The sequence below is a fragment of the Taeniopygia guttata genome, chromosome 10, assembly GCF_048771995.1.
Source record: "Taeniopygia guttata chromosome 10, bTaeGut7.mat, whole genome shotgun sequence".
Taxonomy (NCBI): Eukaryota; Metazoa; Chordata; class Aves; order Passeriformes; family Estrildidae; genus Taeniopygia; species Taeniopygia guttata.
In genome coordinates, this window is record NC_133035.1 from 11,827,698 (window position 1) to 11,852,042 (window position 24,345).

At 41.1% G+C, this 24,345-nt stretch overlaps 1 protein-coding gene across 1 annotated transcript in view; it reads left to right on the forward strand.

Annotated features, from left to right (window-relative positions):
• The window catches only part of EFL1 (elongation factor like GTPase 1), a 63,965-nt gene extending 62,308 nt beyond the window's left edge, over nt 1–1,657 (forward strand). The window contains exon 20 of the mRNA XM_030281239.4: nt 74–1,657. Within this exon, the coding sequence (XP_030137099.3) occupies nt 74–262 (189 nt within the window). The 3' untranslated portion in view covers nt 263–1,657. The remainder of the gene's footprint in view (nt 1–73) is intronic.
• Nucleotides 1,658–24,345: the final 22,688 nt, after the last annotated feature.

Here is a 24,345-nt window from a genome sequence, read left to right on the forward strand (position 1 = left end):
CAGTTGATTACTAGAAATATGCTAATAAACTTTTGTGCTGCTTTACTCTTTTTTTGTTTGTTTCCTTTTGTAGATCATTTCAAGTGACCCATTCTGGGTGCCAACGACAGAGGAGGAATATTTGCACTTTGGGGAGAAGGCAGACTCGGAGAACCAGGCCCGCAAGTACATGAACGCAGTGAGGAAGAGAAAGGGGCTCTATGTGGAAGAAAAAATTGTGGAGCACGCTGAGAAGCAAAGAACTCTGAGCAGAAATAAGTAGCTGTGTCTGCCCCCTTTCTCTCCTGATGTGTGGGTGGAGTATTTTATATGCAGCAGATGCAAAATTTCATCTGGACTTTGTTCTTTGATACCATTTTTCTTACATGCTTTGTCTGTGGCTTATGTTTTAATAAACTTAAGCCTTTCCAACTTTTGTACAGCGAAAATAGTTTATTTATTGAAATAAAATAGAAGTGTATTCACTGCAATTGCTCTCAATTTTTAAAATTTAATGCCCTATTGAATCTCCTGTCACAAGGATTAGGAACTTTCTTTCTGATTTGTCCCATGTAGTTACAGTAAGAGCTGGTTAACTAGCTTCTTGCAAATAAACCATGCACTGAATTTAGCTCCTTAATGGTTTTGATTGTTTTTTAAATTAATTTCTGTAATGTATTTGTTTCTTACCCATATCTTTCATAGTTACCTGTATGTAAATAGATGTAAGCCTATTAGGAATTTCTAAACTTTTTGTTTTACTCCATTCCTCATGTAAGCAGTTATTAGAGCAGTAATATATCTTCATATCTTTTATCTTTTAATATATCTTTAAAGCAGAGGGCAAAAATAGTATATGTGGAAGACAGCTCTGCAAAAAGCTGAGCAAGATTTGTCTTGTTTTCCCTCCTTAAAACACACCTTATTAAAAACTTCAGTTTCCACAGACTCCAGGTGAGGGGAGCGAGTATCTCCAGAATAAATGCGAAACTGGACATCAATTTTCTTCACATACTTTATGCAGACAGTAAAGTACATTGTACTTGAAAACTCTGGAAGTAAAACAGCACTCTTGATTAGAGAGGGCTTTTTCAAATATATCTGTCTGAAACCTTTTTTCATATTTAAACCTAGTGCCAGACAAGTTCCATTTACAGATGGGACTAGAAGCTTTCAGGTCTGCTTAAATCCTCCCACAGTGTGACTTGGCAGCAGAACTCGCACTGGGAGCTCAAGTGAGTTTTCTCCTGGCCCTGATCATATCAACCTAAATTCTTCAGGGAAGGTATCTGATAGTTTTGCTTCTTCTATTAGGCTTTCTCCTTTCTAACTTCAGTTTGGTTCAGAATGCTGTGTAAATTCTTCTGTGCTTCCTTTGCAAGCAGAAACAGAAGAGCACGTGGAGGAGAGGATGTGAATGAGCTGGACTATTTTGTCAGCACCATTTTTTTAAATGCATAATTTGAATTCTCACATAGCTTCTGATTCATTTCGGTTCTTGTTCATACCAGACTGCTGTGAAAACCCAAGAGTTGAAACTAGGCAAGAGAGTGTAGTTTTCTTTGTTGCATCATGTATAGGAGAGGGACAGTCATGAAAACAGGGATAAGGGCTTTTTAGTACCTGTTGTAATGTTGGCACATTGTCCTTTGGTATTCATAAAATGTTTTGAATTTGGTCCTTGGAGTAGACTCTCTTATTTTAAACCATACATAGATATGTTGGAATAGTGATAAAAAGTGTGTGCTTTTCATACTGTGTTTTTCTTCACCAGTTCTACTGCAAATCTGCAGTATCTGTGATGTGCTGCTTCAGTACAGCCCTGAGAAAGAAAACACTTCCAGAGCTAACATGAGTTGTCTGTGTAGGCTTTGCTGATCTTACTGGTGTTGAGACAAATAGTTTACATGCAAGCTAAAATATTTACATGTAAATACCAATTTGATTTAGCAGTGTGTCTGAAGTTTGGGCTCTTATCTACTTGATGTGGCTTAGTCATATCCTCTATTGTGAGTGTGTGCTTTTTGATTTGTTTTGTGCTACTTTGGATCTACTCAAAAGTGAAAAAGATAAAAATTAATATTTATTTTTATAGCATCTATTAATAAACTGAAAAGGTTTTGTTTTGTTTTTTTACAGCTGCATCATTCCATGGTCATAAAACTCCTGCAAACCATGACTAATGGGAGGAAAAAATAGATACCATGAAATAGTGTGGTTTGGGCTGTTTGACAGATATTTTCTATTTCAACAGATGCTGTTTTCCTACAGGAGATTTATTATTTATTTATTTGTTGTTTGTTTGTTAATTTATCCTTTCTTCTCCTCATCCCTCCTCCTTAATTTCCTATTTTAGCAAAGATTAAATGTATAACACCCCACTGGTTCTTTAGAGGAATATTTTTATTATCATCTTACTTCTTTTTACTGAAACTGCTTATATTTGTAAAGACTTGCTGATTCTGGAATTTGAAACAAACAAAAAAAAAAAAAAAAGGCAAAATTTGGTAGTGTTTTCCTGTTAGCATTTTCATGGCCTTGTAAAAGCCGTGTCCTTCACCCTTAGAAAGTGAAGATGTTCTCACTGGAGAACAGTGAGACATCTGGATGCATTTTTTTCTCCCAGAAAAGCTGCTGGTATAAAAGGGTAACAATAAATAATAATTTGCCCAGGCAGCAAAAATAAGACTTTAGTCAGAAGCCCTGCATTTCTTACATGCTCACACAGGTTTGCTACCCCCTGAGGAGGAGGGGAGTTCAGTACTGTTAGAAGATTTTTTTGTGAAGTGGCCACAGAGCACAGCTAAAATCTGCATCTTCTCAGGTGGAATTACACATGGAAGGCAGACTGTTCATGTCACCAGTTCAGTGCTGGCTTTTTCCTGTCTGTGGAGAGCTCTTTCTAGATTTTTTTCATATGGTTCTTTTACACTGTAATAAGTAAGGTAATGAATAAATCCCTGTTATATCACTGCTTTCTGAATGATTTATGCCAGTGAGAACTGCTACCCTGCAGTATTTTGTCTCTGTTTTGGTTTTTTTTGCTATAGCAGAGGCCTCAGAGTTAGAGACAAGCTTTAAAGAAACTTCTGGGCTTTAGATATGAGTCCACGACAGTTATATGGGTCATTGCCCCTTCTGCCATATTTTCATGAAAACAGTAATTCTGGATTATAACTTTCTTAAAATAGAAGAAAAAGCCCACACTGTTTATCTAAAAAAGATGGTTAAAATGATCCCTGGCCTTTTTAACTCAGTGTGATATTTTTATGGTGTTTGGAAAACAACATCCAGTGGACTTTTCATTGTAGGATTCAAGAAAATAGTTTGGAGTGGCCATCATGCAAGGCTGCCTAAATGCTGTCTTTGTGGACCTGTAAGAAGGTTGACCATGAGGAAGAGGCACATTTAATGATGCTTAAAAAGGCCTTGACAAAGTCCATGACAGCTTCAGGAATTCTAATCCTTTGCTGCATCTGAAGGCAGTGTATCTTTTGGACTAGACTTACCTCCTGAGCGCTCTGAGATATTATTCCTGCTTTGTTCCAAGAGGAGGATGCAAAGTCAAGGTCAGTCATGTGGGAGTTAGAGACTAAGATGACAAAAATCCCTCAAGAAATTTTTATGGCAGGACTTATACAGCCTTTTAGTAGTGTTTTTTGGTTGCCTCTAATACATGTGTGTGACTGTAAGTCCTGGGTTTTTTCTTAAATCTTTCTAAGGCTTCTTTAAATGACGATTTTATAACAATCAGCCTTTTTTCAAGGGCTGGTTCATTTGCTGGGGATACAGATAACATCAAAAGCCAACTGGTGCTGAAATACAGCAGCAGACATGCTATGGAGCATTTTGTGCCTTTCATCTCTTGCCGTGGCAGCATTTACCTTCAGGAGATGAGGAGCAGGGCCCTTGGTAGGACAGGCTGGCCCTGCTGCTGCAGTGAGTGAGTGACAGCAGGAGCTGCGCTTCCCGGGAGGCTCAGCACAGAGCGCTCCTGACAAGTGCTGCTGCCGCTGCTCTGAGCATTGAAAGCTGATCCTATTTATGAATCCATGTCTTCTCCTTGTAATGTTGCTGTCTTGCAGTATGAACAGCTTAGGAAGGTTATTTTAAATTAACCTTCCTGTGTTAAAACAATGTCTAGTCTGTTCCTATCACATCCAACATTGTAAGCATCGAGGCCAGCGAGTAGCTCAACTGCAGCTGGTGTGAAAGGGGAAGGCTGGAAGAGTAATGTAAAAATGTTGTGGAAAAAAACCCATTACACTTGCATAGATGTCTTTATAGGAGCTGTTTTCATTGCATAATGGGATTGCTTTATGCTCTAGAAGTGTTCAATAATAGATAATGTACAAGTGTGCTTCATGGAAGATAGGCTGCCTTGGCAGGCAGAGTGTATTACCAATCAGAGCACACTGGTAGTAATGTACCAGTGTACACTCTGTAGCCTTGCTTGTGCAAAGGACTGTGTGAAGAAATGAGCCTCTGTCTCCTTTGCTGTCCTGTAATTTCAATAAAAAGACTGTGGCAGGCTCATCATTTTGGGAGCTTGTTGGAAGGGACCTGTGCATTCCCAGCAGCAGCAATTCCCCAGCTACCAGTTCACGGACTACAGAAAGCAGCTCTAAATAACCTTTTTAATCCCTTTTCTGCCAGAACCTCCCACTGAATCATGGTTTCTGTTGAATCTTGTTGCTGGAATAGGTGGAGCCTGAAGAACTGAATGGAAGTGTATTTTGCAGGGTTGATGTTCTGAGATCCACTGGGGATGCAGTTCTGAGACTGCCTGAAGGTGGGAGGTCCAACATCATGAAATTACAGAGCTTACTCTTTCTCAAGGAAAAGAGTATTGTTAAGGGAAATGCCTTAATTTTTCTTTTGTTCTTGTGATTCTTGGTTGAGCCCCCCAGAGCACATGAAGAAGCTTCTGCTAATGTGGGCTGGCAGAGTTTGTACTGTAGAAAATAGAAGTACAGTAACCACCCTGCTCTCTGATAGCTGTCACTTTTACTTATCAGCATCATTTCTTCCAAAGAGAAAATACCAAAACTGTGATTAACATCACTGTGTCATAGTTACTAAACTGTGTAGACAAAGAGTTGGTGGCTGACAAGCTGAGCTCTGCTTTTGCTCTGGAGCTTGCAGACAACACATTTCTCTGGTCAGAAAGAATTAAGCTATGCATTTCTTCATAGGTAACTAAAAAAAAAGTCAAAACAGCTGCATCTTCTAAATATATCTGAAAGGTTTCCTTGCTTTTGTGTATAAACAGATTCAGTATTGATATTAGGAGTTAGGACTTGAGCAATGTCGTTGTCATATTAAGTGTGAATCACCCTAAGACAATGAAAAAAAGAGTAGAGCCACATTCCCCAGCCCATGCAGTGGGGCAGTGCTAACCCCAGAGCAGGCAGCCACGGGAACACGGGGCCAGAAGAGCTGGAGGTGGATATTAAACCTCAGCTTGCAGGAACAAAGGAGCTGTTCAGTGAAGGAACTTACTGAGCACTTGACAGAGTCACTGCAGAGTATGAAAATCAGATGTTCAGTGTCAGAGACACCCCTCAGTGAGCCTGGTGTGGCACAGGGCCCCCCTGGACATAAAAATGAATGTACATCCTTCCCTTTGCTGCCCATTTCATAGACGTGCCCTTTGTAATACAGCCGAGCCTTTGGTTCTTAGGACTTTTGGATTTTTTTAGGACTTTTTACAGAGTTTTAGGACCAGAATCTCATTTTGTGTAATTTGTTGTTTATATCACTGCAGTTGAATTCTGTTTGGTTTCTGCCAGATGAGGAACTGGGTTTTGTGCCACTTTCATTTTGTTCCTGACTTAAAACGTGACAGATACCTGTGGTAATTGTTGCTGAGCCCTTTTTCTTCCTAGGTTTGTTACTGGAGAGCAGAAATATGTCTGCAGACTTGTGAGCACACCTATAAATAGCAGGCTACTGTACATAAGATTGTTACTGTTGCCAGCCCTGTGTTTTTTTATGACATCTTGTGATACTTTGTTTTTCCTAAAAACCACAGGTCTTGTATTTCATCAGAATCTTGGTTTTCATTTTAAAAAAAGTTTCCAGTTTGATGTTGGCACCAAATTAGAGAAAAACATGAAAATGTTTGCAGCTTCACCATGATGGCAGAAAAAACAAATGCATACAAGAACCCCCAAATATAGTATTTTACTTAAAAAACAACAAACAAAAAATCCCAAACCATCAAGTAAATGAAAGACCTGTGGTTTTGAGGGACAGACTCTTAATGTCTGTGTTGTGGTCTTTTACTGTAACTGTAAAAATGACTTTTGTAATACTTTTTATAAAGTGGTGGTGTTTTTTTCTTTGCAGATAAGCTTCTTGCAAAATCCTTATTGAAAAAGAAAAAATGTTGCATCTTTTGGAAACACTGGTCACTTCATAAAACAAAGAGCTGCTAATAGTCTCTGAACAGATGCCTTTTTCCCTAGATCTGATTCTTGATCTGAGTCTGCATGATCCAAAGCAGAAGGGCTGGAGGCTGACAGTAAATCTGCTAAAATATCGAGCTGTTGTGGAGGGGAATGCCAGTCTTGAGTCTTCCCTCTTTGCTCAATGTATGCTGAGTTTCCCCTGCTTTTCATCAGCGTAAATGTTTAAGGAAAAATTTGTTCTGTTTTCATTTTTAGACCTTGGATTTCGCATTTTGAAGATTTTCTCATGATACAGCCCTCCCTTAGGCCCCAGTCTGACTCAGCAAACCCCAGTGTGTGTGTGCTGTGCTGAAGAAGTCTCAAGTCATCACTTGCTTGAAGTGCTCAGGCTGGATCTCTGTGGCTCTGGGCAAGGATGGGACTCCAAACTGAACTGGAGCTCTCCTCCTCACGCCCACTCCTGTGAATTGACCATTCTTCTTTTCACAGAGAGAAAGATTAAATGTTTAAGTCTTGCATAACATAATTATTTAGCACTCCAACAAAAGGGAGAAAAGTGGCAAGTTGTTGTGTTTGAGATTTCAGATGTAAAAATCAATTTGAAATTACTCCAGATCAGATTTAATCATCCTGAATAATAATGAAAGGGCAAAAAAAGTCATTGAATAGGCTTTTCACTCTGCTTTTGTTGACAATAAAAGCTGTTGCAGATGAAACAGTTATCAGGGCTGAAGAGAGAAAGATGATTACTGGAAAAATGGGCAAACTTCACTTTTGGGAGTTGTGCAACCAGAGGTAAGATTGTAGAAAAGAAAATAAGAATTTGCTAAGTTCAAAGACCTTTTTGCTACAAAAACATTATTTTGAAAAGGTTAATGGAGTTAACCTACAAATGAGGTTAGCAGAAATAATGATTATCTGATATGTAAGAGATTGAAATTTTGCAACATTTGTTAATTTTGAAATCAAAATATATTTTCCATTACTTTGAGCTGTGTTGGTTTTATGTTGTTATACTCTAAAAAGCTTCTTTTTGGAATTATAGCAAAGTAAGGGGAGATAGTTTATTTTCTATCTTTTTTACTCCACGGATGTAACCAAATCTTATTAATTATAGGTATATTTTCAAGGCAAAGATGAGGGCTTCCTCTGTCGTGCCATTTCCTTTTCTGATGGTCCTGTGTCAAACTTCTTGGTGATGATGTTCATCACTGACTTCCAGTGAGACTCTCGAAGAGCATGCTGCTTTTCTCTGGAGATACAAAAACAGGGGAGAACATCCCAGGAACTCACCAAGTCAGTAAAAAATGTATTTTCTCATTCTGCCCTGACAAATATCTTTCTGAACACTATATATTTTGCTGTACAATGTTTAAAAAATTAAACATGTCGGTAGGGGAAGCGCATGATTTGTGACTCGTGTAGCAGTGGAGGAGCTGGTGTCAGAATCTGGGGTGTTTTTTCTGTGCTGATTGCTCAGGGATGTATTATATTATCTAATCAGAAGTCATTACCGGTCTGTGCAGCATTAATTCATGCAGCCTTCCATACATACCCTCTGTTTGGTCCCTCAGGGCAGGATGGTTCTCTAATGGATCACATCCCGAGATCAGCTGATAGGGCTGCAGCACTGCCCTGCCCACACAGATGAGCTGCAGAGGGAGCACACATTGAACTACCCAGGGAAGAGTCCCAAACTGATTTTCTACACTCACATTTCAGCTAAAGAAACAACCTTGAGTTTTCTTTCTTCGTTTAAAAGAAAATAAATCATGCTGGTATTCTAGAAGCCACACCAGGAATCAGCAAGTGTCACAGGTGGTGGTTGCCTCATGATGGTTCCTTCTTCCAGCACACCCATTTTAGTAGTGGAAAGACCTGATTTTACAAACTCAGGATTTCTGTGCTGGGATGTGTGATGGCTTCAGGTGGGCTTGGGTGTGAAGTGTGTCTGCCACCAAGCTCTCACCCTGAGCTGTGTGTGCCATGGAATGTTTGCCAGGCAGAAGTGTTGGAGTTCTGGGACAGGGCAAATAGGAGCATGAGGCTTGCTGCTAAGAAAATAAGGGGGTTTAGAGGTGGGGCTGATTTTATTGGTGTGTATAAAAGAAAGACATAAGTTAATAATTCCCCTTTTTAAGAAGGATGTTTTGAATACTGAGAAAATGGTTCTCCACAGCTGTAAGATGCATTTAAATCACCCAGCGGAAGCACTGATCTATATTCATGTAAATGTGTTTTGATGTCCTCTTAAAAGTTTAAATGAAACACCCACGTCCAGGAAGCTGCTTCTCTCATGTGGGAGCACAATTGCAATTCTTCCTTAAATGTACTGATGTACATCTTTTTCACTTCAGAAGCACTGAACTTTGGCAATTTATATTTATTTTAGTTGAAAGAGGCAAGCTAACAACTTGACACCACTTCTAAATAAGAGGAGACCTTGGTTACAATTCATTTTAAGCTTACTTAATTTTTGATGAATTGTTCTTCCTATTGCAGATGATTAGCAGCACTCTCTGTTCTGTAAAGACAGATTTTCTTTTTACCACAGCACAGCAACTTCTACCTCCCTATATCCACGGAAAATATTGCAGAAGGTAGAACAATAAAAATGTGAATATTTTTTCAGATAGTATAAACTTGTGTGATTTTCTTGTCTTGGTAGCTAACATTAGTTAGCCAGTGTTGCAGCTTCTGTAGATCAGGGAAGTTTATTTATTCTGGTTGAGGGTCTTTGGGGGATTTTATTCTTGGTGCAGATTGGGATCTTGAGAAGCCTGTAGAATTTCAGTGCAGAGAAAAGCTGTGTATTAAACCTTACATGAAAGGTCAAAGGCAAACTCCTTTTTTAACGAGACCCTTTATTTAGTTTTGTGTAGGTATCAGTGCTTCTATTTTAAATGGAACCAGGTTTTTTATTCACATGTATGTATAAAATTTTAAATGTAATGTTTTAGGGGGAAAGAGGATTGAGACCCTTGCAGAGTAAGCTTTTTCATGAGTGAAGCTCAGAGCAAAATCTACAGCACTGTGCTGTATTACCTTGGGAAAGTACTGCCTCTGTAGCTTTTATCTAATGCTCAGCTTAGGCTGCTGTACATGTAGGTCTGTTTGATTATTGCCCCTTGGAGCAGATAAGTGCAAGCAATGATCTCACTCTGTTGTTACAATAATTTCTCTTTGGGGATTCTGCCCTTCTTCATATTTCAGTGACATCATCCTTTTTGCAGACTGTAACTCACTAATATTGACTCCTGACCTTGCTAATGAAACCTGCAGAAATACAGTATGGAAAAACAGAATGCTTGTATTGATATTGTGAGAAGTATAGCTAGCTTTTAGCTGTTCAAAACTACTTTTTAAAGGTAGTAAACTTGGATAATTAGAGATGAACCTGAATATATAGCCTTGAATAATCATTTTTTGTTCCTAACATGTCTGTTCTATGCCAACCCATATAGTATGCACACATGCATCTACCTCAGATGTAACTTCAGAGTTTTCTTTTAATTCTGTGACCTAAATACCTTTATTAATTAGCCTGAAACACAACAGCAAAAGGAAACACTTTTCCACAGTGACCAATTTTTAAATTGCAGAAACACTAAAAAATAGACATACCACTTCAGCCACAGCAAAATTACCTTAATTCATAGAAAAGGCCAATTTTGTATGAACCAACAAAGACAATTTTCTCATTTAACACAGCAGGGTTTTAGTGGATGCAAAATTGCTTTCAAATACCTCAGAATGGTGCCTATCAGTTTCTCAATAAATGCCTTCATGTCGGCATCCAGGGTGTTGCAGGGAGTACAAGATTGTGGGAGCTGCGGAGAGGCTGAAGAATTGAATATTCTTACTGTGGTTTATTGCTGGATTGAAGCAGAGAAAGCCTTTTTCCTTTGTCAGTCCTTCCATGTGTTGATTTTTGTGCATTTTACCTTTTGAGCAATCCAGGTCTTCTGTGTTACTGGTATTAATTTTAATCCCTCATATAATGACAATAAAATAACCAAATCAGGGCAGTTTTTTCATGTGATTTGTGTGTCTGAGATCAATTTGTATGCAATCACTTTCAGTATTTCTCCTGCATGTTTGGACAATTTCCTGTTATGTTTCTGTGGCTTTTCACAGGCAAGAAGAAGGGAAAAGTTCCTAAGATGACAGGATTGCAAAGTACACACGCTGGATAGTTTGGGAGCTAGTTCGGAGGATGCAGAAATTACTTTTTACTGGGTTTTATTTGATTCTAGGTTGGCACATGTCTTTTTTGGCTTGTTAATGTGGTCTATGTCCTATCCTAAACTAAAGGGCTAATGGACAAAAATTGAAGCTGCTTGGCAATAGCTGTCAATGTGTGCAGTGCTGTGCAAATACAATTTCTGTGAAGCTCCTATCTCTGCGATGCGTTTGCACAGGAAAAGTATAATTTCACAAGTCCTGCACTTGAAATTGCTAATCACAGTTTTAATAACTGCATCTCCCCTTTGAGTCATGTGTCAGCTCCAGGTCCCCAGTGGTACCATAAATGTTTTATAAAACTTGACTGGAGTAGTGAAATCCAAGTGAAAAGATGAGGTTTGGTCCCATCCCTCCCTCTTTTCCTCTTTGCCTTTGTTCCTTGTTTTCTTGGGAAGCTCCATAGCTATAGACTATAAGTCAAAAGACCTGGAAGATTGCATGTTCCAGTGTACCCTGTATTGATTTCTGTTCAGTACTCTCCCCAAGCTAAAACTAACCTGAAATCATCATTCTACCATTTTTATTTTTAATGTCATTCTGTTTGTTGTTCTGTGGGACATATTTGCCATTTTCTTTTAATGGTTTTTAAGGAAATACTGGTAACAGCCTATCAGGAAAGAAACTGATTTTTGTTTCCTTGTAAGTTGACATTTCCGTTACATTTCACCCCATAGATATATTTAAAATGGTCTGGAAAGTTTGTTTTCTTTGTGTTCAGAATTATGTACTGTAGACAGTGACTTCAGGGCCTCTTAGAGCTGCAATCAGAAGGCAAATGGGAGAGAAATATTCTGAAAAAAAGGACCAGACTGGTGTCTGTCGTGCTCTTTATGTACTTTCCAGCTGGTTTTGCTTCTAACGTTCAGTATTCCTCACGGGACACTGATGCAAATCTGCATTCACATTTTTCCCCTCTTTGTGTGTAACTCACAAGACCCTAAAGTAAAGCAGTGATTTGCAGTATTAGGAAATGAGGCTCGGTGTCCCTGTCCCCAGTGTGAACGTGCACATTTAAATATGAATGAAAGTGGGCCAGAACCCCCTTGAAGCCTGGAGTTGATGCACAGACTGCCTGTTCTTTCCGGTTTAAGTACTGTACTTTTTTTTTTTCCCTTTGCTGAACAACAGCTACCATATGGGCTGAGCTTCAGCCAGTCAACTGCTAAATTACAAACACTCTTTTGACTGTAAATTGAATGGAAAAGGATGTCAGTTATCGCTTTCCTCCCGTGGCCACACCACAAGAGCACCTGCAGTAAAAAACTGGCATTCATGCTCTGAAAGGCACCACATGCTGCTATTGTGAGCTGAACAGGATCTAACCTTGGCTTTGCTTACCCTGTTCCTATCGCAGAGAGGAGATGGCAGAGATAAGAGCCTCGATTCTGAATGGGAATTCACTCAGAGACGTGTCCCAGCACTTATCCACCCTATTTTGCTTCCACTAAAGGAAGTAAAAATCTACTTAGGAAGATGGCTATCTGTGCTGTCCTTCTGAGAGCAGTCTTTGACTTGGGCACGTGTTTACCATATTGATTTTGAAGTTCGTTATGAAATTATAAATGCTTTTTCTCGGAAGGCTCCTCACTGTGACCAGTTCAGCTCATTCACAGGATTACCTGGTCTCCAGCCTGAATGCCAGAACAAAACTACTCTGGTTTCTCACCTGAGCAGAGATGGTCTGGAGCAGCACCATCCCTCATGCCCAGGGCACGCTGGAGCCATAAACACACCCGTGTCTGCAAGGAGAATTTGAGCAGGGAGAAAGAAATTGTCTGGAGCAGTGAACTGGGCAGACCAGTACAAGAGACAGCTGCTGGGCCAGGAAAGGTTCCTGTGCTGGGACGTGTGTCCTGCCATGGAATGTGGCAGCTGAGCAAGGCTGCAGCTGCTGCTGGCAAGGGCCTGCCAGCCCTGGGCTTCCAGGAGGGCCAGGGAAAGTCCATCATCTGCTGTGTCCATTAACTCTTCTCTTCCTGGACAGGTAAAAGTCATTACTGAACCAGCCCAAATGGTTATTCACTCTGTGATTTAAAATTATTGGGAAGAACAGGCAGTTTAATAATTAGGGTATTTCCCTAGAGCTGCATGACTGGCTAAAGATTAGTGTTTCTGTTGAGCTCCCCAGTTATGGGGATAATGTTGGATGCATTATCGATCTGTCTTATGGCTTTTGCTCAAAGAATCCTTAAAGTTCAGCACCTACAAACATAAACCCCACTCTGGAGTCACTAAGGGGAGTCATTAGGTCAAGAATCAGTGTACTGAAAAAAGTATTACAGTGCTAAAGAATGTACTGGGCAACCAAATAACATTCACAGTGTTAATTTACCATTTTTTGGAGGTTGGAGACCTTGAGTATTTCTGCCAATGCTAAAACCCACAATGCTTGAACACAACCAAATAATTCTAGCATTAAGCTAGCTTTGTGATTCTGGTAATTATTTGGTAGCATATAACATAAAAGAGATGTATTTTTATGTATCATAATGTGTAGTTGCCTTTCTCCCCAGAAGTAAGTGGGTGAAAGATGCTATTGCTGTTTGAATAATCTCAAAACCAAGATGCTGATGTTGAAAAGTTGTTTTTAGAACATGCTCTGTATCTTTGGAGGTTTTTAAAATGCTTTGTTTTGAGATAGTAGATGACACCTTATATAATGAATACCATCAGACGTTTCATCCTTGGTTCCTCCCCTAGCTTTGGGCCAAAGCTCTAGCTTTTAGCATTCATGCATATTATGACTACTTTAGCATTATAATACATTAATTAAGCTTAAATTAAATGTCATTTATGCTGGTTTTTGGATATCCATTGATGCCCTTTTTTCCTACCATCTGTGCAGTGCTACAGATCGACAGCCCACATTCCCAATACCTGTAACATTTATTAATGTTTAGTCTTCACTCTTTCTTTGTTTCTGATTAGAATAGTTTTGTACATCAATCAGGCATATGTATATTTGTTAATTTTTAATAGAACCTGTAAGGTTTTTTTGTGTGATTCAAAAAAAGACTGGGGAGATGCTGTAGCATAACTGGCAACTGGAAATCTTGTAGCTCTTTCACAGTCAAGGTTGCACCTTGTCTCTTGCCTTGATGAGCTTGTTTTTCACAACGTTCCTAGATACTTAAAAAATAAATATAGGATGTCTTCTAGGAAAGCAAGTCCAGGTTTGGGAGAGGTACATGAATTTTAAGCAGCAAGTCTGTTGCTGGCTTTTCAGCATTTCCTTCCTGACAGTGTCCCTGTGGATATCCAAAATGTCTCCAGTGACAAAATTCCAACTGACTTTGCTTTGCTTTCCATGTCTGTGTGGAAACTCCTGATAGATTGTTGCAAAGTTGTCTTCAGGGTTCACCTACATGGCAAACACCAGAGCATGGACATCAGAGCAGGGAACGCTGGGGAAAAGAGGTACAGGACTGTGCAGAGGCAAATGAGGACAGGAGAGTGTGAAAAAATGTCAGTGTGGGTGAAATGCATTGTCTCCATGTCTGCTGTCCTCTGTCCCTCAGTCCTGGACTCATACCCAGAGTCAGAGAGTGCTTGTGGCTGGAAGGGACCTCTGGATGTGACCTTGTCCAAGCCCCTGCTCAGCAGCTCACCTGGAGCAGGCTGCCGTGGCAGGACCATCCACAGGCAGGTTTTGAATCCCTGCAAGGACATCTCCAAAGCAACTCCTTGCATTTGCATTTATGCCCTTGCCAGACAGCCAAAATCCTTCAGAAGGGAGATTTCTCCAGAGAGGCTTTGTAGGATCTGCTGGACCACAGAAATGCCTGTCCTAACTGAGGGTTGGAAGGGAGCAGAATTCCTAAATAAACATGAGAAAAAAATGCATGTGAGCAGGAAAGTGAGGAAAGCAGGTGTAAATGTGGGCATCTGTTAGGTCTGGTTGTACCTTCAAAGAAGTTTCTCCTGTTAACAAGAATTCTCAGACCTTGGAAAGTCTCTGAAACATGCAGCTGAATTCAGAAATGTCTGTATCTGCTGGAGTCAGAGGTGGGAAGTGTGGTATTTGCTTCTTACTGTGCTCTAGAAATAATATTAGAAGAGATGGCAACTATTCCTATCCAATGTCTTTTGATAAGGTCACTCTGAGCTTATTCTGAATTTGCTTTTTCTGAGAAGTATTTTGGAGTTCTCAAAATTTGGGTTTTATGTGTCATGTGTGGCCATCACTTACCTTAAGTCAAGCAGCTGTTTTTATATCCTGTTTTTCTGTCTCTTGCTAGCTCTGTGCTTGGTATGGGACATCTTGCTGCAATCCTGCTGCTTTGGATGTGCCAGTTATGTAAACAGAGAGTGGGGATAGGTGTAGCTTCCTCTAGACTGAAAGTGGTGCTTGCAGCAGAGAAGGAGTTGGGCTGAAGTAATTCCTTTCATTAGAATAAAAATCTGAAAATAAAAGTCTGAACTGCATCTAGAGGTAAGCTGTTTCTTTCAAACTTTTCAAAAAAAGTATGGATTCTTCCTCCTTCCCTCCCCAGAATTCAAGAAAATATGATTTGTCTTTGAAAATGGATGGGTTGAGTTTTTTTTAAAGCAAATATTTTTAAATGGGTGGTTTCTTTGGTATGCTGAAAGAAAACAAATACATTCAAAAGGGCTGAGACTTTAACCCCAGGGAAGTGCTAAAGGAAAGCCAGACAAATTCCTGTGCTGACTCCACAGCCCTCGGAGTGGCAGGTTCAGCAGCGTTTGCTCAGTGCCACCGAGAGCCATCACAAGGCTCTTTTTTGGGCTTTTTCCAGGGCTGTTCTGTGGAGCAGAGCCTGACTGAGCTGAAGTCAGAACTCCTGATTCAGGCTCTGCTGCCGCAGGAGGGGAAAAGCCAAGTTACAAGTTACACCTATGCCAGCAGCTCCCACAAGGCTTTGCTTTTGCTTTGCTCGCTCTCAGGGAGCTTTTCCTGCCTTTCTGTCGGCAGCCCCTGAACATTTTTCCTCTCTGGCCTCTCCAAAATCCCCCCAGCCACCCCAGGGGATTCCAGCAAGTGAGTGAACAGCCTGCAAGGGCCCCTTGCCAGGCAAAGCCTCTGGCATTTTAACCAGATGTTACCTACATCTCCCCACTCACAATAAGTGTTTCCCTGTTTGTTTTCTTTTTTAAGTGTAAAATAAAATACAGAAGTGGAAGAAACACTAAACAATTAATTATATTATTTTTATTTAGTCTGTGCTTTGTACTGTGCAACTCGTGCTGTCTTTAACTCAATGCTTTAAATAGGCTTATATAGCTTTTCTTACAAAACAGGCACCTAGCCTTGGAAAGAATAAAAGAGGTGATTATGGTGGCATGGGAGGCTCTAAACTTCCATGTTTCCTATTATGACATAATTGTTTCCTCAAATCTCTTTGCTCTGTGTTTACAATATTTCTCCTGACTGCTGAGAAGAAAAGTTTCCAAGGGCTCAAGGCTTTTTTTCAGCAGCACCCAGAAGTCTGGCACCTTACCCTAACCTTGTAAGTCTGCAAAACTGGCCTGGAAATTAAATGGAAACAGACTCTCTCTTGGGAGTCCAGCTCTCTCCTACTCCTGATTGGTCCAGAAACACTGTGAGAACAGACAGATTTTCTAGCAGTATCCTGGCACTTTCTTACCCATTTCTGGCCAAAACCAGAAAGTGTTAAAAAAAAAAAAAAAAAAAATATATATATATATATAGGAAGTGGGAGGAGAGGAAAGCACTGTATATTTTTAAAACACAAATCTCATCTGAGTTTTGAGAAGAGAATTTTGGGTCAGTTATTTTGTCTCACTGATTCATCTACCCCCTCTCCTAACCAACCCCTGTGTTTACTGCAGAGCTTTGTGGTTTCCTTCCTCTGGTCCCCTTGGTTATCTGCGTTGGCTCAGAGCCTGGGTTCTGCTTCCCCTCCTCCCTGCACACCTTGTGTCCGCAACCTCTGGATCCTGCAAAGGCAAGTCTTGGCTCCTCACACTTCATTTTTTGTGATCTGCAGCTACTCAGGGGCGCCCTTTGCAGGCTGTTGTGCTCATCCCTCACCGTTTTGCTTCAGCTTGGTTTTTGGTTTCCTCCCTTTTTTGTTGTTTTTTGTTTTTATGGCTGCTCTGAAGTGCTCAAAGAGCTGCTGACAGCCCATGGAAAACGCAGCAAATATCCCTCACAGACAGACCACTTGCTCACCTTTACCGTCCTTTCGTGGCCACGTTCATTTTTACTGGGGATAGTTGAGAAACCAGGACTTTGGGGCTTTGGCTGCTCTGCTGGTGCTGCTCTAGAAACATGCAGCTCTGGACCTTGCTGCTCTTGCTGGAGCAGCATTTCTGCTGCATCTGGCCCAGCCTTTTAGTCCTGTGACTGCTTCCATTGGTTCCTTACCAGGAACTTGCCCTTCAATCAGCTGTACCAGCTTAGTCCAACTGCTCCAGCCTTCTCTGGTTCTCATTTTCACCCAGGTTATCTAGACAGCTAATCCCTCTCTTTAAGTTCAGCTGCTTCATTTTTATGGTTCCCACTGTCTAATTTGTTCCTTTTCTCCTTTGTTTTGAGAGGTCTGGCAGCAAAGCCTCTGTTATTGCAACACTCAGATGATTGAGGATTTTGCCTGGCAGGTAAGTCATGATTTTGCAGGGAGGTGAGGGGCATCTTCTAACATTAGCATGGCTTGGTCCTTGCCCAGCTTGTCACACTGCAGCACTCCTAGGTAGTGTTAAACACTTTACTCTAAACCACAGTTAAAGGATTTTGCAGCTCAGAAAAAGGTGATCTAAAAGGTTGCCCCTGCCCTATCTCAGGCTGCCTTGTATGACAAGCCAGGAGATGGGGCTTCTCCCCTTATTAAGGAATTTCAAAACCTCGTCTTTAATTAGGAAGTTTTGCTAAGTTCTCTTTAGCTGCAGCTGTCACAAGCAGCTCAGTGTGGCCTCAGGCAAGGACAGCATGTGAACAACAGAGACCTCTCTTTTCAAATCCTCCCAAATACCCTGGGAGGCCATTCTCAAGAGCTTGCTCAGCATATGTTGAGTAGGATGAGGTCAGCAGTCTCAAAGTTTTGGAAATCTTGCCCCTGATTTCTTGGAACCACAGCAGCTGCAGGTATTTCTGGATGCTAGTTTTGGCCACACAGCTGTGAATCCCTGAGGTACTTTGCTTTAAGGTGCAGAGATGTCCCCTTATGTCACTTCCATGTTAGCACAAAAATAGCCTGAAGCACAAGAAGCCAGTGTCAAGGTGCACTGGCAATGATTTCAGAAGTAATTTTCAAAACAAGGACTACTTTTTTTGAAGGCCAGTGGGTCCTTAAAATACCAAACTCAGAACCAGGTAGCTGCCTCTACATTTCTTTCTACCTCACAATATCTTCTTCATGTGCTGGAACTCTGCTCTTCAGATCTTTACTGCAATGGTAGAACTTCCTTGATTCCATCATTAATAATTGTATTGGATTTTATTTTGAAAATGTTTTCTGTATGTACTCCCATCTCTCAGATTTTATTCCAAAACAGTTTTTAGGATTGCAACCCCTGCAGGAGTCTCTACAAATCTTGTGACTGGATCTCATGACAACATCCTCTTCAGTGTTGTTGATTAATTTGTGTTCTCTTGAAGGTTAGGAAGTTTGCACAAATAAGAAAGCCCTCTCTATTACTCAATAACCAGCCCAACTTACATCCTGACACTTCAGTGGAAAATCAGACTGTTGTGGCCCAGAAGAATCTAACCATGTTACCAAAGGTCTTATGCAAGACTAAATGGAGTTTCATTTTCTTCAGACTATTCAACTCTCTGCATAATTCACATAGTATTTTAATCATCTTTTGAAGAGTCCTTACTCTCTGAAAGGTCAGAAGTAGCCTAAAAATAGTTACTATCATCTGATGGCTGCTTTGCTGGATATGAGCCTTGATTCCCAGTGGATGAGATTTTCACGTCATAAACCCAGAGTTATCCTGGCAGTAATTAGCATCCTTGCAGACGGGCTGGTCCTGAAATGCAAAGCTTCACTCTGAGCTCTTTGCTTGCAGAAAGTGCTATTTATATGGAAAGCTCTTTGGGGCAGGGACTGTCTCGTGTTCTGAATGCTTCATACAACTGAATCTTGAATTGGTTGAGGCCTGAAGGCACAAATGTAATTCCAAGAATAGTATGATTGAATGGCTGAGGAGACTGAGCAACTTTCTCAGTTCTAGACATGACGTCAGAACAAGACTGAGGTGGAAGTGGGAGAACTTGTACTGTGCAGGGTATCTGCTCTTTGGATGGGAACAGGACTTCATTCTCTGGGCTTGTCAATGGGTCTCTGTTAGTGAGTACTCCCAGTTCACTTCAACTTTAAGATCTCTCTGAGTACAGAAATTACTCTTAAGATCTCAAAACAGTCTATTTCCTTTTTTTAAAATACCAATGAGAGAGACCTTTTCCTTGCTTTGATTCTGCAGTGGATGCTGTGGTTGCTGCTGGTTGTTGGTAGTGATGATACATGCAATAACAACTGCCAAGCTTTAAGGTCACTGTAGCCTTAGGATTAAGACATGAGAAGACACTAAGTGAGCCAGATCTGTTCACAGGAAATGAAGAACTTTTCTCTATACTTGTTTTGACTAAGAGAATAAAATCCAATCTTACAGATCATTGATCAAGACATGTAGGAGAAATGAAGATAGACTTGGCAGGCAACCTTGTGAACATTAATCTTAAAGTTGAATGCCCAGAAGTGAACTGGATCCAGAAAACTGATAAGTATCTTCCTGCTTTAAATCTGAAGTGTGGTTATTTCTATTGACCAAAATCTTACTGTTCACCCATTACTAGGCAGAGTAGAGCATTAGTAATGAGGACCTAAGGTAGCCACAAACTAGAAAGGCCTCTTGGGCTCCCACTGCCATCCTGCTCAGTCTCCTGCACTAATGCACCTCAACATCTTATTCTTTGAAGATCTTTGCTTATGTCCTCACAGGCTGGAAGTTGTCATCAGGTTTCTGTTATTTGTTACCTAATCTCATTCTAAAGATGCTATTTCCTTCCCTTTCTCTTCCTTTGGACTCAGCTTCCAGTGTGGTAGGAGGAAATCAGGAAAGCCACCTACCGTGTTTTTAACCCTGGCCAGATAGGAAAATGAAATTCCTGGCTCTGGCAGCTGACCTGTTTGGTTCGGAATCCTGATCTGACAGCCATGCTGCAAACACCCAGTGGGAAAGGCACCTTTAGCAGGGCAAGCAGCTGTGCCTGCAGGCAGTGTGGGAAGAGAGGCAGAGACTGAGGCTGCTCACAGCCCTCTGCTGAACTGCGACTGCCACATGTCTGCCTGGACCAGCATCTTCTTTCTGATGGAGGACAACCACCTACATAGATATATTTTATATTTATAGAAGTGTTCTGGAGTAAGGCTGAATTTTCCCATCTGCCCATGATTTCTATACATATAAATATATATTAAATATATTTTAAAAAATATAAAAAGAGAATAGTTTCCTAGCTCTTGTGTCTCTTTTGTATCTTCTTAGGACAAGGAGAGAAGGGAGATGATCTTGTCTTCCAGTCCAACCAAATACTAAATGAGAACATACAACCAGAAGGAGATTTTTAGCTATAGATGAGTTGTTTATGAAGTTTGGGTGGTTGCTGTGGGGAGCTGCCAGCACTGGTGGTGACACAGCTCCAACAGAGACACCAGCCAGCAGGAGTAGCTGTAGGGAGGTAGTTTGACCATATTGGGACAGATATTTGTTACTGAGAATGCGTCTCTGGTACAGTGTGTACATCCTTGAAATAGGAATAAATAAGCTTGTGTCTGGATTTGGAAAAATAACGTGTGTGTGTTTATGGCAGGAAGTTTGGCCTGGCTCCATCTCCCGCTCACCTACACCTACAGCTTCTGGTACCTGTTCAGTGTCCCTTATTGCTGCCACAGGCTTTATTAGAGCCACAGTGTGGACATTTTCTGTACTCTGACTCTGTAAAATGGGTCATGTTTCAAAATGTATTAGTACCTGTGGGTTAATGAGCCTCCTCTCTTCTTTCCAGCTGTGTTTTGCTTTGAAACTCATGCTTTTTAGCACTTTTGAAAAATCCCTGCCTACACCTGTCTCTTGGCTCCCCTCTTTTCTCAGGCAGATCACAGTACTTCCAACACAGCTGAAATAGCAGTACATTGGGCATAAAATTGGGTTTAATGCTGTGTTTGCTTCCATGTTTGGTTGTGACCTCATCTAGTCTGGATGAGACCGCAGTGAGAATGGACTTTAATAATAAAGTGAAATTACAGGCAGATAGAGAAGATGCCACTGTAGGTAATTTTTGTGCTATGCTTTCATCTGGGCAGGACTGAATATAACTCTGATTCCTATTCCTGCCAGCCTGTTTGACATTTCTGTCTCCTGCAGCAGTTAGACTGGTCTGTACTCACACATTTGTGCAATAGCTACTGCTCAGTTTAAAAGGAAAGGAAAGAATAGGTAGGAGTCCTTGATATGCATCTAAGCAATATCTTCCTCTCGAAGGCAAACCGCCCTGGCATAGGTCACTAGTCCACACTCAGTGTTGGCTCTTGTACATGAGCAGCATTTAAAATTTGCACAGCTTTTCCTATGCCCTGAGCCAGCCAGTTTTCAATGACATTCATGCCTGCCCCTTCTCTTTGGTAGGCAGTGGTTAACCCTTGTGACAGAGTCTCGCAGTGCCACCTGTGCCACTGCCAGGAGCAGATCTGCTGACACTTCCCAGGGCAGAAGTCAGCCGTGTAAACACAGCTGTTTACTTTTTCCCTGTTGTTATGGTTTTAATTGCCATTAATGAGGCACAAAAAGGTTTTTTTCTCAAGTTTTTTTTCATGGGATTTGTCACGGTTTAGGGTACAGGGAGATGGTTTTAACCCTTCTGCTCTACAACCATGTATGAATGGTGTGTGGGTATGTCCCATTTCTCCTGGAACCATCCAACTGAAGGGAACTGTCAGTACCTCTCTGGGCACTGCTGCCAGCTGGTAGCATATGGGCATATTTATCTTCATTTGATGCCACTTTCACCCTGCCCATCCTGTGGTTTTTGTTTGTTTCCTTGAGAAAAAGAGCCATTCCACAGTCTTGGAGGTTCTGCTGTTGCTGTTGTTTGGCAGTGTAAGGAGTTAGAAGGGTCTGCAGAAGAGGTTGTCAGAGGAGTTAAGCTAATGATCCCCTGGTAATGATCCCTGGCAATCTTGACTCGGTTTGGCAGAGGAAGCAATTTAGGGAGTGAACTGCTTATTACAATGACCTTTACTGCATGTGTGTATCAGTAATTGATACAGATTAGCCAGGAGTTAGTGTAGCATTTTATAATGGATTAATCCTGGAAAGCTGAATTATTTTTTTTTCTTGGGGGCAGCTCAGAACAAGTCTGTGATTGCTGCAGGTTTCTCTGTTCTCTGTCCTCTGCAACATCCCCTTAGACCCACTCCTTGAGGGATCAGTGCATACACAATTTCTGCAGGAGACATGCACTGTGCAGTTGGAATGGTACCTTTTAGCAGAAAATGCCCTCTAAACAGAGGCATAAAGCATCCTAACTGTTTCAAGGGCAAAACAACTGTGTAGTTCAGAATAAAAGGGAATTTTAATTTCATTTAATTCTATATTGCACGTGTAAGCACACCAGGACAGGCACACACACGTTGTCCAAGGGGCAACAGCAGCTCTCTCTGTAAGACTATTCCATTTATGAGTGCTGGTGTTCCTAGGCGTGCATGCATGTACCAGCAGAGGGCATGCAGACTTCATTAAATGGGGACACGTGCTAATTAATACATCTCAGAAGCAGGTAGGAATCTACCTGCATCTGTGTCATTCCCAGACAAAGTGCTCATTCAGCTGTGCAGAAAGTGCCCGTTCCAACAGACTGGCGTTATCTGAAAGAGGCAGGAAGTGAGGGGGCATAAAGCATATGTTTGAAATTACATAATCCGCAGTCAAACTGTGATCATGTTTCATGTTCATGCTTAGTCAGACCGTGGCAGTGATTAGGGTTGACTAAACAGTTACTGTAGCTCCCATTTTTTCCATTGTGTGGCATCTGCTAGCTCTGTTCATCGTTAAAGTCTCAATCCAGGCAAGTGACACGGAGCGTGGATCGGCCATAATGAACTAGAGAAAGTCAGGGAGAGAGAGTCAGCAGTTTTTGTAATATATTAGCACAGGATTATTGGGAAATGTGAATTTAAAAGGAAGGCTATCTGCATTTTAGAAACTGAATCAAAGCTAAACTGTACAGTAGACTCCTCTGTTCCATCCTGCCTATGCACTTGCAGTACATTCATAATCTTCATAAAGGAGAAAATGAATTGGTGAAATAGGCTGTTTTATGATAATATCCCATATGTTATCAGATTCATGCAGGCAGAATCACACTAATGAAGAGAAATTGCAGTTTCTGTAGGGCTTGCAGGCCTCGCTGAGGCAGATTAACAGAGGCGAGGGCGAGAGGCAGCACAGAACCTTGGCAGGCTGCCCGAGAGCTAATCAATGCAGATGGAGGCAACGGGACTGCGAGCCTGACTCCCAACAGCTTCATCTGGGAGCAGCAATGACTGTATCCATCAGGGCTCCTTGATAAGACAGCCTTTAAGGTTGTGGTAAGAATGAGCCCATTTGGGGAGGCAGAGGCTGAGCAATACCAAAAGCGATGACTCCACATGCGGTGCAGGGGAGAGGTGGGTGTTTAATTTTAGCTGCTGACCTGATTTCATGCTGAATGACAAGTATCTATAGGAATCCTCAAGGGCCAATCAGTTGCTATGCTAGTGAGGCTTTTGGAGAAATGCATTTAATTTTATTCAAGTGATGCCTTTAAGGAAGCAATTATGATTTTAGCTCTCAGAAGTTCAGCCTCCTTCAGGTTGATTTCAGCTAGTGCTAAGCTGAACTTCTTTCACGTTTCATGTTGCTGAAACTCAAGTCAAACTCACTTGTTTATCTAACATGGCACACACTAATGATCTGAAATATCCCAGTTTTCCTGTGCTGTTCAATCTTTTTCACCAATATACAAGCAAACTTGTTGCAGAATCAAAACAATTGATGTCCTTCTGCCATTTGCATGCACATCCTGAAGTGAGGCTTAGAAAATAAAGGAACAACAGGGCTTTAACAAGGAACTCCTTTGCAGAGTGTTCTTTGTGCCTTTGTGCTTGAGAAAAGTGCACTTGTGGTGACCCAGGAGAGGGCTTTCATTTTTCAAGAGGAAGACTGGCAAAGATCTCAGTCCACATATCATGAAAGTCCCTTGTCATAGAAGATGCTCATGAAAAAATATGAGAGTTGGGCCCACACGTCAGGCAGATGCTTCACTTTGCACTTGATAGAATCCTGGCCACTAGGAACATTAGTCACTTGGAGCCCTTCTCCTGGGCTAGTGTGCTTCTGATCAAAAATGAAGGCTGCAGTCACCATGAGACTCAATTAGACTCAAATTGTTCAGTATCACTGAATGTTTAAATATTAAGTAGTAGGGCTTTTAATACTGTTAATAACGTGGTAGGAGCTCAGTTGTTATGTTCATACTCTGTTCTGCTGCTGTTACGGCTTATGTAGGCAGGGTATGGGTCCAGGTTTGGTTCATGCCCATCTTTCCACAGTCATATTGATTGATTTGAAAGTTCCTGTTTGGAGATCACTTTGCATTATTCCCTCCCCAGTTTTGACTTCAGTGAAAAATGGCTGGGCCCAAATGCCGGGCTTTGTGGATGGGATTTGTTTGTTTTCTGTG